At 44.7% G+C, this 14,848-nt stretch overlaps 1 protein-coding gene across 2 annotated transcripts in view; it reads left to right on the top strand.

Annotated features, from left to right (window-relative positions):
* Positions 1–14,848, top strand: part of PHF24 (PHD finger protein 24) — a 99,284-nt gene that overhangs the window by 69,136 nt on the left and 15,300 nt on the right. For both annotated transcript variants that reach the window (XM_075269755.1, XM_075269754.1), the window contains exon 4: positions 13,101–13,179. In XM_075269755.1, coding sequence (XP_075125856.1) covers positions 13,101–13,179 — 79 coding nt within the window. The remainder of the gene's footprint in view (positions 1–13,100; positions 13,180–14,848) is intronic.

Raw genomic sequence — 14,848 nt, 5'->3', positions numbered from 1 at the left:
AAGAACATCTATCCCTGTCTAATTCACAGTCACGTCTGAACCGAATCTGACACTGTTCTTATAAAGTGCAAGTCACCTGATTTAGCCAGCCAATGACTGTATGCTTTTTTTTCATATCCTACGTTGTCCTAGTTCCTGTCCCACCTCCCCTGCACAGTTATTGGTGTAAAAAAAACGCCAGGGAAGGTGGGAGGGGAATCGGATTTTTACGGCGTCTACCGTGTGGTATTCGATCGAGTACGAATATTTCGAATATCGTAATATTCAATGGAATACCTACTCGATCGAATACTATTCGCTCATCTCTAATTAATACAAATGTGAAACGATTCAAGCTGAATATTTTGCGCCTGGATTGCTCTCCCCTTGCAAGAGCTGCCTGTCAATTCAGATGAATAGCCGGCAGGTTGCACTAGTATGATGTACTTGTGATCAAACTTCTGCTTAAGGATTGGCGAAGGTCTGAAAATTTGTTTCATCCGGTGTTCAGATGAAGAGGTCCTCTGGTTTGGTTCGGTCTGAACTTATTTGGATAGAATAAGATGTGAAATTTTTATATCCTGGAATTTTTTCTATTCTCCAGACCCCAAAGTATAATAGGTGGAATTTACTGAATTTGAAATATTCAGGTCGAATCTGGTTCATTGCAAACCAATTTGCCTAACACTACTATTATATCGGCATTCGTATCTTACACAAATCACACACAGATAGGAGATGGATGGCACACAGAAATACACTAGGATGTACAACGTCCATTGTGTGTCACATATTTTATATCCATTTTATTAGGTTGGTGTATCCGTCAAAACGGACAAGTATAAAACTTGCCAATTTTTTAACAATACGTTATGGTGCCCACTCTCTCCTAGCTACTCTCAGGAAGGGTTAATCCTGTACCTGAGACTTCATTACTCTTGACAGATGTCCTCATGCTCTGGATGGACAGCACATCTGTGTGTATTTCGGAGGTAATGATCCATGAAGTTCTTTCTCCAGCAGCCACCTGACACTCTTTGGTACAATAGCTATAGACTAGCGTGGTGCATAGTCCCAGCAGCTGAGGTCTTTAGAGGGATGTTCGCACTCTATGAAATTGCTTTTAAAGTGAACCAGTTCCTTGTTGCTGGTTCTCGACGTTCCAGTTAGTTAGAGATTGATAAAATCTTCGGCGACCAAGTGACTCATTCAACTCCAACCTGCAAACTGTCCAATCTGGGGTATAGGAGCAAGTCTTAGGTAATGGTAGCTCTTCTCCATGTATACTGTATGCATAGGTGTAACTTGAATATAGGCATAGGTGTAACTTGGAGTTACTGGGCCCCAGCGTGTAATTGGGCCCCTGATTGCCTTGTGCCATTTAGAATACTGCTATATTTTATGGGGCATAGGGACTTTCCAGAGCCCGGTAGTTACTGCTACCCCTGTACCCCCTATAGCTATTCTCCTGATTGTATTACTCTTCAGTAGGGTTGAGCGATCGTGTTCGGAAAAGATCGGATTCCGTTCGGTGATCGAGAAAATTTCACGATCGCGATCAGAATTCCAAACACGATCTTTTTATGTGGGATCGAGATCGGTAATCTTTTCCCACAATGCTTTGCTTAGCCTTCACACTGAGTATACGCTGTATACTCAGTGTGAAGGCTCTGCTGCAGTTCCATAGGAATGAATGGAAGCAGCCGGCACACAGCCTTAACCCCCTGCGCGCCGGCTGCCTCCATTCATTCGAATGGGAGGCTAAACTAAACATCTCTAGTAGCTACTTACCTCTAGAGATGGCTGCTCCGGTGCCCTCCTTCTTCTTGTCCTCGCTGCCGCTCCACGCTGCTCTTCTTGCGTGGCTTAGGAGAGTGTGGGCGGGTACAGGGCGGAGAGACATGACGTCTCCCCTCCTAGTACCCGCCCACACTCTCCTAACCCGCCCACACTCTCCTAACCTGGCAGGGAGGGGGCAGCGAAGGGAGAAGAGCAGCGTGCAGCGGCAGCGAGGCAAAGAAGAAGGAGGGCACCGGACCAGCCATCTCTGGAGGTAAGTGGTCACCAGGGGGGACTAAGTAGGCAGAGGATTAAAAAAAAGGTACTATTCCGTTATCGGGCCAGCAGCAGCGCATTTCAGCACCAGCTTTCGGGACAGCAGTTCAGTTCAGCAGCGGGAATTACAATGACATCCGAGGACTGCTGGCCCGATGCTTGTGCCCAGTAGCCAGTACATCAATGACCCCCCCTCCATCTCCTCCTCCTTCCAGTGCTGCCCCCCAGCTCTCCTTACATCTACCCCGTACCCTCTCCCCGCCACATGACTAAGCCGATGCTGGCCCGATGATAGAGGCCGTGCTTGTGTGTAGTAGGCAGTACATCGATCGATGCCCTCATCCTCCTCTTCCTTCCAGTGCTGCCCCCCAGCTCTTCTTACATCTGCCCCGTACCCTCTCCCTGTAATAGGCCTCACCGTAAATCTTGAGCAATGAATGCTACTAGATAGCCGCCGGACGCTGCAGAAAGTTTGTCCCTCCGGCTCGCTGTAGCTCACCGTTCCTATAGTCGGCGTGTTTCTTGTCAGGGCCTGGATTGAGCCCCGGTGTCTTTCCTTTCGGTCTCGGTACTAGCGCTGAGGTGAGGCCTAGTCGTGTGGCGGGGAGAGGGTACGGGGAAGATGTAAGGAGAGCTGGGGGGCAGCACTGGCAGGAGGAGAAGGATGGGGGAGGGGGGTCATCGATGTACTGGTTACTGGGCACAAGCATCGGGCCAGCAGTCCTCGGATGTCATTGTAATTCCCGCTGCTGAACTGCTGTCCCGAAAGCTGCTGCTGAACTGCGCTGCTGCTGGCCCGATAACGGAATAGTACCAAAAAAAACTCCTCTGGCTACTTTAGTGATTCACTACACAGCGTGGATTCTAACAATTGTTACATTCCATGCTGTATAGTGAATAGGATTGCTTTTAAAATCCGGTCTCCGATTAATAAAAAAATCCCATTGACTTGCATTGGGATCGGAATTGGGATCGAGATCGGGTTCGAATGAAAAATGATTGGAAATCGGATTTTAAAATCGATCCTGAAAAGTCAAGATCGGCTCAATCCTAATCTTCAGATTTTGATAAAGCTGGGTTAAAGTTTCCCGAGGGGCAGAACTTGATATTACGTTGCAGGCATAGCAGTTGGTTTTTGCTATAAGGTCCTATGATCACTTTTACGCTCCTGTTGAGACTGGTAATGTCTAAAAGCTGAGATATTTAAAGGGATTGTCCATCCTGATCACCACTTTTTTAATTCATTAGGTTCAATATTCTGTAGTAGTTAATTCCATAATCTATAGGATTAGCCAATCGATCACTCGGTCACACAAGTGCACAGGCCCTCCATTCACAAGGGGGCATAGCGGGAACCTTTTGACCACACCCTTTCACAAAAATGAACACGCCCCCTTTCTTGTCACATGGGCACAAAATGTTCTGGCTATGTCCCCCTTTTATTAGATGTGATCAGGATATCAAGTGCTGTGTCTCATATATAATAACTGCTATCCTGATGGATGCGGGAGCAATCTGTGGAGCCCGGGAAATTCTCCTGCTCTTCCGAGAAGTGCCGGAGGTCAATCCATGGTAAGTATGTTTTAATTGTCTATCTATAGGGATATAGAGTTCCTGTATATTCTGCTGCAAAGGTGTGTCAAGAAATTTAGAACGCAGAATATAGGACCTACAAACCACATGGTATAAAGAATTGGTCCTTAACTTTAATGAATCATCTGCCTGCATGTGGCTCCATGCACAGCTTATGGTGGGGGTTATTGTCTCTTTACCATGTGCAGGGAAATGGAGCACCATATGGCTGGTGCTATGTTCACATCTGCACCTGATATTTACACCTAGTGAATCTGTCTAAAAAAAACAACCAGCGGAACCGTTCCAAATCACTTTTTTTTTTTTAAACTTTCGATGGATTGCAGGAATTGATCAGGTGCGGAGACACCAATGCAAAGTAAAACCCAACCTAATTCAGTGAGATCGAGAGCTTGTACTTGGTCTACCCTGATGATTCCCCTTTAAATGTTTCCAAGAAAGTCATGTTCGGTCTATGAATCTTCTATATGACAACGTCCATAGAACTTTAATGATATCGCAGCTGCATTCGCAGTGTCCCCTACAGAAGATTACCGTATAAGTAATGGGAAGACTTAATAGCCCTGGATACTCTCCAAAACAATGTACTGGATTCATTATTAATGGGCCATTATTGTGTCTAGATTGTAGATCTCTGCTTTAAAGGATAGAGTTGACAAGCAATGGAATAATCAATGCAGTGAGTTGGCGGTAGACGCGCATCTAGGCACCGGTCCAAAGTTAATCTGTGCATCCTACGCTCAATCAGACTCTCCGTAGGAACTGGAGGTGGGTGGTACTGTCATACACCGAGGGGAGATGTGCATCACCTCCCCCATCCCTCATCCTTCCATTGGCTTAGAGGGGATTTACAGCATACGTTACTTACATGTGTTTGTGGTTTGCTGGGTTTAGCAGCTGGAGAGGTAATGGCTCTGGGCTCGGCAGTGTTACAGACAGCTTAAGACATTGGAGCACGGTGTGAAGATCCTAATCATGTCTCACTCTCTATCCTTCACATCAGTGGGACCTGGTGGCCTCGGAACTACTGCGGCATCTGCTCTTCTGTGACTAGGCCAAGCCCTGTCTGAATTAATAGAAATTTTACTGCCATTTTTGTCATAACCTGCTGTCTCTGTCCTTGCTGTGCACCTTTGAAATGGATGATGTAATTGTTTAAGAAGTTCACTGTATTTACAGGACAAGACAGATGGTGGGATAGACTTATTTTTCTTCATAACCCCTGAGCCGACAAAGGGTGCGCCTCATTTATGTCAAGGCACACACCTCTTAATACATGAGGTGCACGTCTACTGGACCGTGCACTTGCATGTATGGCTCCCTTGAAATGGAGCTGGAATCTAATCCAAAACACAAAGTGTCCCCATAAACCAATCCATCATTCATTGCCGGGCCTCAGGGCAAACTTCTCCATGACCATGGAAACCAATCAAAACTTGTCACCAAGTCAAAAAGGAAGTTGACCTTGTGCGCCGGCAATGGATGATAGATTGGCTTATGACGGGCCATTTAAAGCAACAAGATGTAAAATTTTTCCATTAGATTAACTCAGGAAGATAACCACAGATGTCAATAACCCCATGGGTCACCTTCCTGAAGGTCCAGGTTCCCACATTGGCTCTGCTTGGAAAGTGAACAAATATAGGCTCCTCCATCATGGCTCTAGGGCAGAGGTTCCCAAACTTTTTTTTCTCGTAGACCACTTTCAAAAATTTACTGATTTCTGTGGATCTCCTGCTGCTACATTTCTACCATATTCCCAAAACTCGTCAAAAAATGTGAAGATTAGATCAAACAATGGAAATTTGCTTCGCGACTGAGACCCCTGGGGGTCCACCTGGACCACTTTGGGAATCACTGCGCTAGGGTTTACTTCAGTAGGCCTGAAGATTATTTTTCCCTGTAGGCCCGTTTTCATGACAGTAACAAAATGGGATAGGACCCCTCCCATTCCTTGACCCCACACCAGCCAATTGGCCTCCCTCTATAGCACTATATGTCCTCCCTTGTATGGGACATAGGGTGAATACAAGAAGTGATATGCGCCTCTTTGGTGGCATAAAAAGTCACAAGTTATTTTGTACATCATATTGACTCCCGTCACCGCTAAAAATGGAGACAAAAAGTGGGCTGGGCTTAGTGGTAGTGGTTGGAGTCCACAGACTATAATGGGGTCCGCCAGGTCTCCACCCAAAATAGTGGTAAACGGAATCCTCGAACAGAAACCGAGCGCTGCTGTGAACCCAGCCTGAGCAGGTGAACACCTTTAACACATTTTACATTTAAAAACTGCAATCGTACCGAAAACCGGCAGTAAAACCAGATGGATTTTTCCCCGATGCCGTTTTGATGTGGTAATGGCCGCGCTGCTGCTTATCACCTGCCGGATCTCTCCCAGGAACAGACAGAATTATAAAATAGCTGAGTAGAATTTGTGACAAGTCGGTAGGAGAGGACGACTCAAAGACACTTTCTTTTTTTTTAGCGTTTTCATTCTTTGTGGAGACCCACAATCTGATAGTGATGGCCGCGTCCGTAGCGGGAATCTGTTCTGGGATCATTTAATGCATTCTCAATAAGCTGGATTTCCCTTTGAAGCCTATGTGCGGTGGTTGAGGACGGCTGTTTGCTTTCCTTGCAGTTTTCCGCTGCCTGCTCTCCGTGTATAATTATTCCTCTCCTGCAGTGTGATCCTGCGACTACTTTAATCTCCAATGACGCCTGTGGAGATGTGTCAGACGGCGTGTACTGCTATCACCGCCACACAGGACGCATACATAAAGACCTGGTCTAGTAATAGAGAACGCATCTATGGCCAGGGTGTACACAGGTGAAAGATACTGTGAAAACTCCTATGGCCTACGGTACCTGACCCAGCAGGACTCGTGTACAGGACACGTGTATGGAGTATGGATGGACCTACCCATTGGCACTCTAGAGGAATTTTATCAATCCATCTACACCAGAAGACGAATGACATTTGGGGGAAAGCCCCCTCTTGTGCTGAAGTCCCAACACTTGTCCTGATCTGCACCTCGCTCTCCACTTTCTGGCATAGATCTCCATTGCGGCACATGGCCATGCAACTAATTTATGACGATGCCAGAGCCGTGCCTTGCTTCTGTTGGACATGATATACCAGTCTTAATAAATCTTCCCCCAGGAACTGAGTTACAAGGCCATCCACAACCTGTCCCCTCCATACATCATGGATCTAATTTCTCGCTAACTCCATACACATAATTTGCGATTCTCTCAAGACCTCCTACTATACTTTGCTCTTATCTACTCTTCATACAAACGCCTTCAAGACTTCTCCTGCCCATCACCTATGTGATGTCCTTCGATAACCCCCGCTGCCACCACATCACCATCTGGACAGCTTCCATCCTGAAATACTGTCTCTATCCCCTTCCCTTGTAGTTTGTTAAACTTTGCGAGTAGGGTGCTCTTACCCACTGCACCAGCTGGTCACTAAGTTATTCTATTTTACTCCCAGTGTAATGCACCATGTAATTATATAAATAATAATAATAGGTGATCGAACCTCACACGTAAAAACTTAGCAAAGCCTAAAAGAAAAAAACATGGCATAAAAATCGTCAGCCAACATTAAGCCTCACGTTGCGGAAAAGCTGCTTTTTTGTTGCAGATTTTGCTGTGATTTTTTCTTTTCTCCAACAACCACAGCAAAATTTGCAGTAATAAAAGCAACTTTTCTGCAATGTGAGGCCTCAGCTTAGTATAGCCACCATCATATGAGTGCAAAATACAATCACAGTATGAGTCGTCCATATCATTCTACATAAATTCTGATTATGTTAACATTGTTTTTACAGTATATAAATCTGTACTGTGACATCACAATATGCATGACTAGCGTTTTGTAGTTGAGCTGAGTGCCTAACCCTCCCCCCCCCCAACCTATCTTGTCCCCTTGAGATCCCATTAATGACAGACACCAGAGGTTGGAAGAAAAGGCCACAGTGACATTTTGTTAAATTACTCCTCCGTATTAAACCATAAATTATCATATCCAAGAATTATCATAAATAACATTATAACATCATTTACATATGGGACATAACAATTAACTACCAATCCCAGCAACACAAACACTGAAGTCTCATCCCCTTCTAAAGGATGGATCTCTGAAGGCACCAACCCCAAAACATAGCCGCAGTCTTCGATTATTAACCACGGCCATGTTCCATCAGGGGCACCAACATCGGAGGGTGATTCCATCCTGCGTACCCTGACCACAGAACTTGTTAACCAGTCTGGTTCTCCATCCAGTATCTGTACTACCAAGTCGGTGGAGATGACCCCTTAGTCCTCCACCCCCATTCTGCCTCCAAAGACCCCTCCTGACAAAGAACAAGCAACCTATTTAAGGGAGGGACAAAGTTCTCTTTCAGCCTCCTGTAACTACTAAGAATTCCTCTTTGCTGTTCTTCTATTTTATAAACTAGGGTGAAACCCCACCTATTATACAATAATACTATACCCTGACCCCATGAACTCTGCATAACCTGTCTGCTCCTCATCCCTTTTTCTGTCATGAGCCCCCTCCACTACCCCTTTGGGTCTGGATCTTTCTTTATGTTGTAATATCACTATGTACATAATGACTCTATTGTGACATCACTGTGTTTTTTTTTATCCCTATACTGTGACATCACCATGTGTGGTATCCTGGTACTGTGACATCACTGTGTTTACTATCCCAGTAATGTGACATGACGGTGTTTATTACCCTTGTACTGTGACATCTCTTTGTTTATTGTACCTGTACTGTGACATCACTGTGTGTATTATCCCCGTACAGTGACATTGCTGTTTATTATCCCTGTACTGTGACATCACTCTGTTTAATATCCTTGTACTGTGACATCATCCTGTTCATTATTCCTGTACTGTGACATCACTATGTTTATTAAATCTGTACTGTAAATTCCAACTTTCAATGGACTGAAAGAGCGCCACAATGTGTGGCGGGCTATGCACACTTTGGCAGATTTAGCTCCAACCACTTCTAAATTACTTTGCCCATTCCCATCCATTTTTCTTTGTGCTCCCCACACAGTATAATACTCCTACAGTCCCCTAATATAATATTCCCCACATTATAACGTTCTCCTCAAATTGACTCCACAGTATAAAGTCTCTCCTGATTCACCCACATTTTAATGTCCAGCTGCCCCAGTTTATTGTCTCCCCCAGTTTCCCTCAGTTTAATGTCATCCTCCAGTTTCCCTTAGTGTAATGTCCTCCTCCACTTTCCCCCAGCTTAATGTCCTGTTTCCAGTTGCCCTCAGTTTAATGCCCCCCTTTAGTTGGCCTCAGTTTAATGTCCTCCTCACATGCCCCCCGGCTTGTTTCCCCTTCATCTGCTCCCAAAATTTAATGTCCCTCTTTATCTGCCAAAGTGTAACATAAAAACCAATGATACTCACCTCCCCTGCTGCTCAGTCTGCAGTTTGTTGCCCCAGAATGTTCAGGGAGCTGCAGGCAAGATGTGCGTGACGTCATCACGTTGCGCCTACAGCTCCTGGAGCCGGAGCACATAGGGGGCACAGTGGTGAGGAAGGAGCTGTCTGCTCCTGCTTCACCACTGTATTCAACTCATCCGGGACATACCTCCCACCGAGCAGGACTGTGGGACAGGACCCAGAGTCCGGAAATTTCCTGCTAAATCCGAGAGTTGGGAGGAACTCTGTTGGGAGACTTTTTTGGAGGCTGATTTTGAGGCGGATTCAGCGTCAAAAATCAATGCCAAAAAACTCTGTGTGCACTGACCCAAAGGTAGTCATGGTAGAGTGGGGCCCCATAACAAGTTTTGGCTACTTGTTGAATCAGGTGGTTAAATGTAAATGTTTATTGCTCTCTGTGATGGATGAGAGCAACGGACATTAAATAACAGTAGTGTGATCCCACCCTATATGATATCCCCAGGACTGTCCCAAATTATAAGCAAACTGGGGCCACACGGTGGCTCAGTGGTTAGCACTGCAGCCTTGCAGCGCTGGAGTCCTGGTGTTCAAATCCCGCCATGGGCAAAAAAACATCTGCAAGGTGTTTGTAAGTTCTCCCCGTGTTTGCATGGATTTCCATCCCATATTCCAAAAAAAAAGACATACTGATAGGGAAAAATGTACATTGTGAGCTCTATGTGGGGCTCACAATCTACATAAAAAAAAAAAAAATTATAAGCAAACTTCTGCTTCATATGACAGTGCTAGCACTAAATTTGCTCTTCTGCGTCATTCCTATGGATGACAAGTAGTTCCAATGACAAATTCAGCATTGCTAGAACGTATAAACTAAGAATAGATTCCGGCTCTGCTACATCTCTACGTCTCTATTAATTCCATATTCTTTAAGCATAACAAATGTTCTAGCAGAGCCGAGTTCTCAGCATGACCTGGCCGGCCCCATAGTCCGTGACTATGAAGTATGTACGTTCGGGATTGTAGATATATACCATAATTTGTCAGCGGATCCTACGCTTTCGGCCCTGCCAGGGTTTAATATAGTGAATGCAGAACGTGAGCGGAGATTAATGGATGTAATTACTTGGTAGTTTCAGTATATTAATATTGTTCTTGATTTTATTAGGTAGACCAAGCATTGATTTGATATCATATTAAATATACAGTGTACTCCCCGGGGAAGGAATGCTCCACAAGACATGGCTAATGAGAGGATTGGTTAGGGTGGTGACAATTGTGGGCTACGGTCTACCCATAATATTAGCAAATAAGGATCTCTATCATTCCAAGTTTAACAACCTAAATGCTCTCATACAAGTAATGTTATTCCCCAAGCTAGGCCATGCAACCCTTGACATCCTCCATAATTGTCCGGTGTCGCCTACGTACAAATAGTATACTGCAGATGTGTTATGGTCATGTAAATGTGGCCGAAGGGTAAGAGGTCTCCATATGGCATATTTGTTAATGGAATTTTTACAATTGTCTCAATTATCTGACCTGATCCATGTATTTTCCACCACTTCAAGCCCCATGTGGATGAATGGACTTGATTTTCAGCTACACTCAGCATGTGAATATAGCCTTATTACAATGTTGTGAAATGACCACACACTAACATCAGGGAATGATGGGAAATGGTCAATGACAGAGCAAAGGAAGGTTTTGGCAAGATTTTATGTTATGACAATGGACACATGGATCGTGAAAACAGCGGACACCAATGGTGCTATCGGACCACATTGACTATAATGGGATCCATAGGGAGTCCATATTTTTAAACTGAAACCACTGGACAAAAAAGTTGAGCTTGCAACGCTGTTTCATCCAGCAGTTTTTAATGCTACTGCAAAGCTGATGTGAACCCATTCTTAGATAACATGTAGGTGCAAAGTCAGCCAACCAGTATCCTTCCTCATGGTCCACATGTTCTACATCACATTGCAGGCGCCCCAGTCACCAGTCATCTTTCAGTGTGTCGCTGCTGCCTGAGGCCTGCTTCTGTGTGGGCATGTATCCCTAGGCTTACAAAGATAAGAAAGCCCTAGTTCAAGGCAAGACCAGACAGCAGACTACTGACAGACCCCAGGGCAGAAAGATCAGAGGCAAGGGCTAGGAAGCAGCTATCACTGAAAAATACATTTATGTAGGCTTTGCAAAGGAGTGTCAAGTAATATTTGTATGTAGTTGTGTAATGGGTTCCCAGTCTAGAAATGTGTGAACCAACTCCTACCAAGCTGGGTTCGACTCAAATATTCCAAATTTTTTATTTTTATTTTATTTTTTTTACAAAAGATTTGTCTTGGGTGAACTAAAATAGCTGCACTTTATACTCTGGGGTCTCTTCAGACCCCAGAGTATAATAGTGGCAGGTCCATGGGAGGAAAAAACATAAAAAAAAAACATTCATACTCCCCTTCCCTCACCCCTTTTAGTCCTGCTTGCAGTGTCTGCTATTGCCCTGGTGATGTTTGCCTTAGAGAGCTATATTTTATAGAAAGGTTCCTAGGAGCCCTGACAGTTATACACTATGTTTTATAGATAGGTTCCTAGGAGCCCTGACAGTGTCATACACTATGTCAGGGGTAGGGAACCTTCGGCTCTCCAGCTGCTGTGAAACTACAACTCCCATCATGCTCCATTCACTTCCATAGGAGTTCCAAGAACAGCAGAGCAAGTATGCATGCTGGGAGTTGTAGTTTTGTAACAGCTGGAGAGCCGAAGGTTCCCTACCCCTACACTATGTTTTATAGATAGGTTCCTAGGAGCCCTGACAGTGTTCTACACTATGTTTTATAGATAGGTTCCTAGGAGCCCTGACAGTGTCATACACTATGTTTTATAGATAGGTTCCTAGGAGCCCTGACAGTGTCATACACTATGTTTTATAGATAGGTTCCTAGGAGCCCTGACAGTGTTATACACTATGTTTTATAGATAGGTTCCTAGGAGTCTTGACAGTGTTATACACTATGTTTTATAGATAGGTTCCTAGGAGCCCTGACAGTGTGTATTATAGATAGATTCACATCTCTGGTGTAGCAGTGCTGGCTGTGCGCTCAGCTCGGCTGCATCTCTGGTGTAGTAAGAGCTGAGCGCACGGCCAGCACTGCTACATCTTGGCATAGGAATGCATTGACCAGCTTTGATTGGCCGAATGCCATACGGAGTACAGCATTCAGCCAATCAACAATGGTTCTGCCGGAGGAGGCAGAGTCTAAGATCGGTCCACAGCAGTCTCCATTCTGGTCTGATCTTAGACTCCACTTCCTCAGATGAGCCTCCGGCAGAACCAGCGTTGATTGGCCGAATACTGTACTCTGTATGACATTCAGCCCATCAACGCTGGTCAGTGCATTCCTATGGGAAAAAGTCAGCTCCCGCATATCGCAAGCTGACAGGGATCCCAACCAGATAGCGCCCCAAAGAGCTGTGTGAGTAACATTCCCACCTAAATAAAGGTAATCCCTAGCTAACCCTGCCTGTAGATCTGTCCCTGTCTCACAGTCACATATGAACCGGATATTAAATCCACTGTTCGTATAAATTGGAGGTCACCTGAATTAGCTAGCCAATTACTTTTTCTGATTTTTTTTTTTTATGCCTCCGTTGTCCTAGTTCCTGTCCCACCTCCCCTGCACAGTTATTGGTGCAAAAAAAGCGCCAGGGAAGGTGGGAGGGGAATCGAATTTTTAGTGAGTTTGACACCTGGCAAATCGAATCGAACATCTCGAACAGCCTGATATCCGATCGAACATGTACTCGATGGAACGCTGTTCGCTCATCTCTAATCATGTACCAGGCAAGATACAGCCTGAAGATTACACTACTGTTTAGTGTCTGCAGAGTGTGCAACTTTATCAGTAGACTTTATAACATGTTTTTTCCCATAATATTAACATCAGTGCATTCTGTTTTGCTGACATTTTATTAGGAGGCCTCACAATTCACTGTCTACATATTTCGTGTGTTTTCCTACAGGACAATCTGAACCTGTTGCTGACGGAGGAGGAAATGTACAGCCTGATGGAGACGTTCAGTCAATGTAAAGTGATCCCAGGTGAGGACTGTCTGATTCAGTCTTAATAACTGCAGCATTGAGACAATTACTCCCCGGCATGATCCGCTGAGACCCTTGTTATCTAGCAGACAAGATAATAAAGTCTCTGTATACCCCAGGGCTTTACCACTGAGCAGCTGACTTCAGTCTTGGAGTTAGGATACATCATATATTTATTTTTTGAATATTTTATTAAAAAAGAAAGAAGATCCATCAACAGAAATGGATCAGTAACTTCCCAACTTCTTCAAATTAAAATATATTAATGGGATTAGAAAACGCAATATTTGTCCTCGAATATCATCTGGTATTGAAGATTTGCTCCACTGAGCTGTGCTGCAATACCACACGCAACCTGTTGATAGTTGTGTCGCTGTTTTGGGAGAAATCCAACCATAACATTCTGTATTGAAAAATCTGTCATAAATGGATTAATTAATATATTTATACATAGATTATTTACTATTGAAGTGAAAGGACATCTGTCACCTGGTCTGAAATGCCCTATGACATATCTATCCTGATAGGTGCTGCCACCCTGAGCATGTTGGTGCTTTGTTTATCCAAATCTGCTCAGTCGTTCCATAGATATAAGCCCCTTTTGATGATACACATTAAGTTCTACTAGACAAGAGGGAGGTACCGATAGGGGTGAGGTCTCTGAGGTGAGGTTACCGCCCATTTGACTAGTAGACCTTAATTTTTATGACTAGGGTTGAGCCGATCTTGACTTTTCAGGATCGATTTTAAAATCTGATTTCCGATCATTTTTCATTCGAGCCCGATCTTGATCCCAATTCCGATCTCAATGCAAGTCAATGGGATTTTTTTTTATTAATCGGAGATCGGATTTTAAAAGCAATCCTATTCACTATACAGCATGGAATCTAACAATTGAAAGCTTTCATTGTTAGAATCCATGCTGTGTAATGAATCACTAAGTAGCCAGAGGATTTTTTTTAATCCTCTGACTACTTAGTCCCCCCTTGTGTCCACTTACCTGCAGAGATGGCTGCTCCGGTGCACGGTGTTCTTCTTCGCCTTGCTGCCGCTCCACTCTGCTCTTCTCGCCTCGCTGCCCCTTGCCTCCTAGGTTAGGAGAGTGTGGGCGGGTTAGGAGAGTTTGGGCGGGTACTGGGAGGGGAGATGTTACGTCTCCCCGCCCTGTACCCGCCCACACTCTCCTAGGCCACAAGCCCCGCCTTTCTAGCTCTTTAAACACTAACCTGGGAGGCGGCAGCAGCGAGGCGGGAAGAGCAGCGAGGAGCGGCAGTGAGGCGAAGAAGAACACCAGGCACTGCAGACTAGCCATCTCTAGAGGTAAGTAGCTACTAGAGATGTTAGTTTAGTCTCCCATTAGAATGAATGGAGGAAGCCGGCGCGCAGGGGGTTAAGGCCGTGTGCCAGCTGCTTCCATTCATTCCTATGGAACCGCAGCGGATCCTTCACACTGAGTATACACTCAGAATAAGTGGAGCGTATACTCAGTGTGAAGGCTAAGCAAAGCATTGTGGGAAATAGTACCCATCTCCCACCTAAAAAGATCGTGTTTGGAATTCCAATTGCGATCGTGAAATTTTCTCGATCGCCGATCAGAATCCGATCTTTTCTGAACACGATCGCTCAACCCTATTTATAACTATTAAAAGGGCTTATATCTTTGGAATAG

This window comes from Leptodactylus fuscus, chromosome 1 (genome assembly GCF_031893055.1).
Source record: "Leptodactylus fuscus isolate aLepFus1 chromosome 1, aLepFus1.hap2, whole genome shotgun sequence".
Classification (NCBI taxonomy): domain Eukaryota; kingdom Metazoa; phylum Chordata; class Amphibia; order Anura; family Leptodactylidae; genus Leptodactylus; species Leptodactylus fuscus.
Note: the sequence above shows the minus strand (reverse complement) of the source record. Positions and strands in the feature narration are given on the sequence as shown.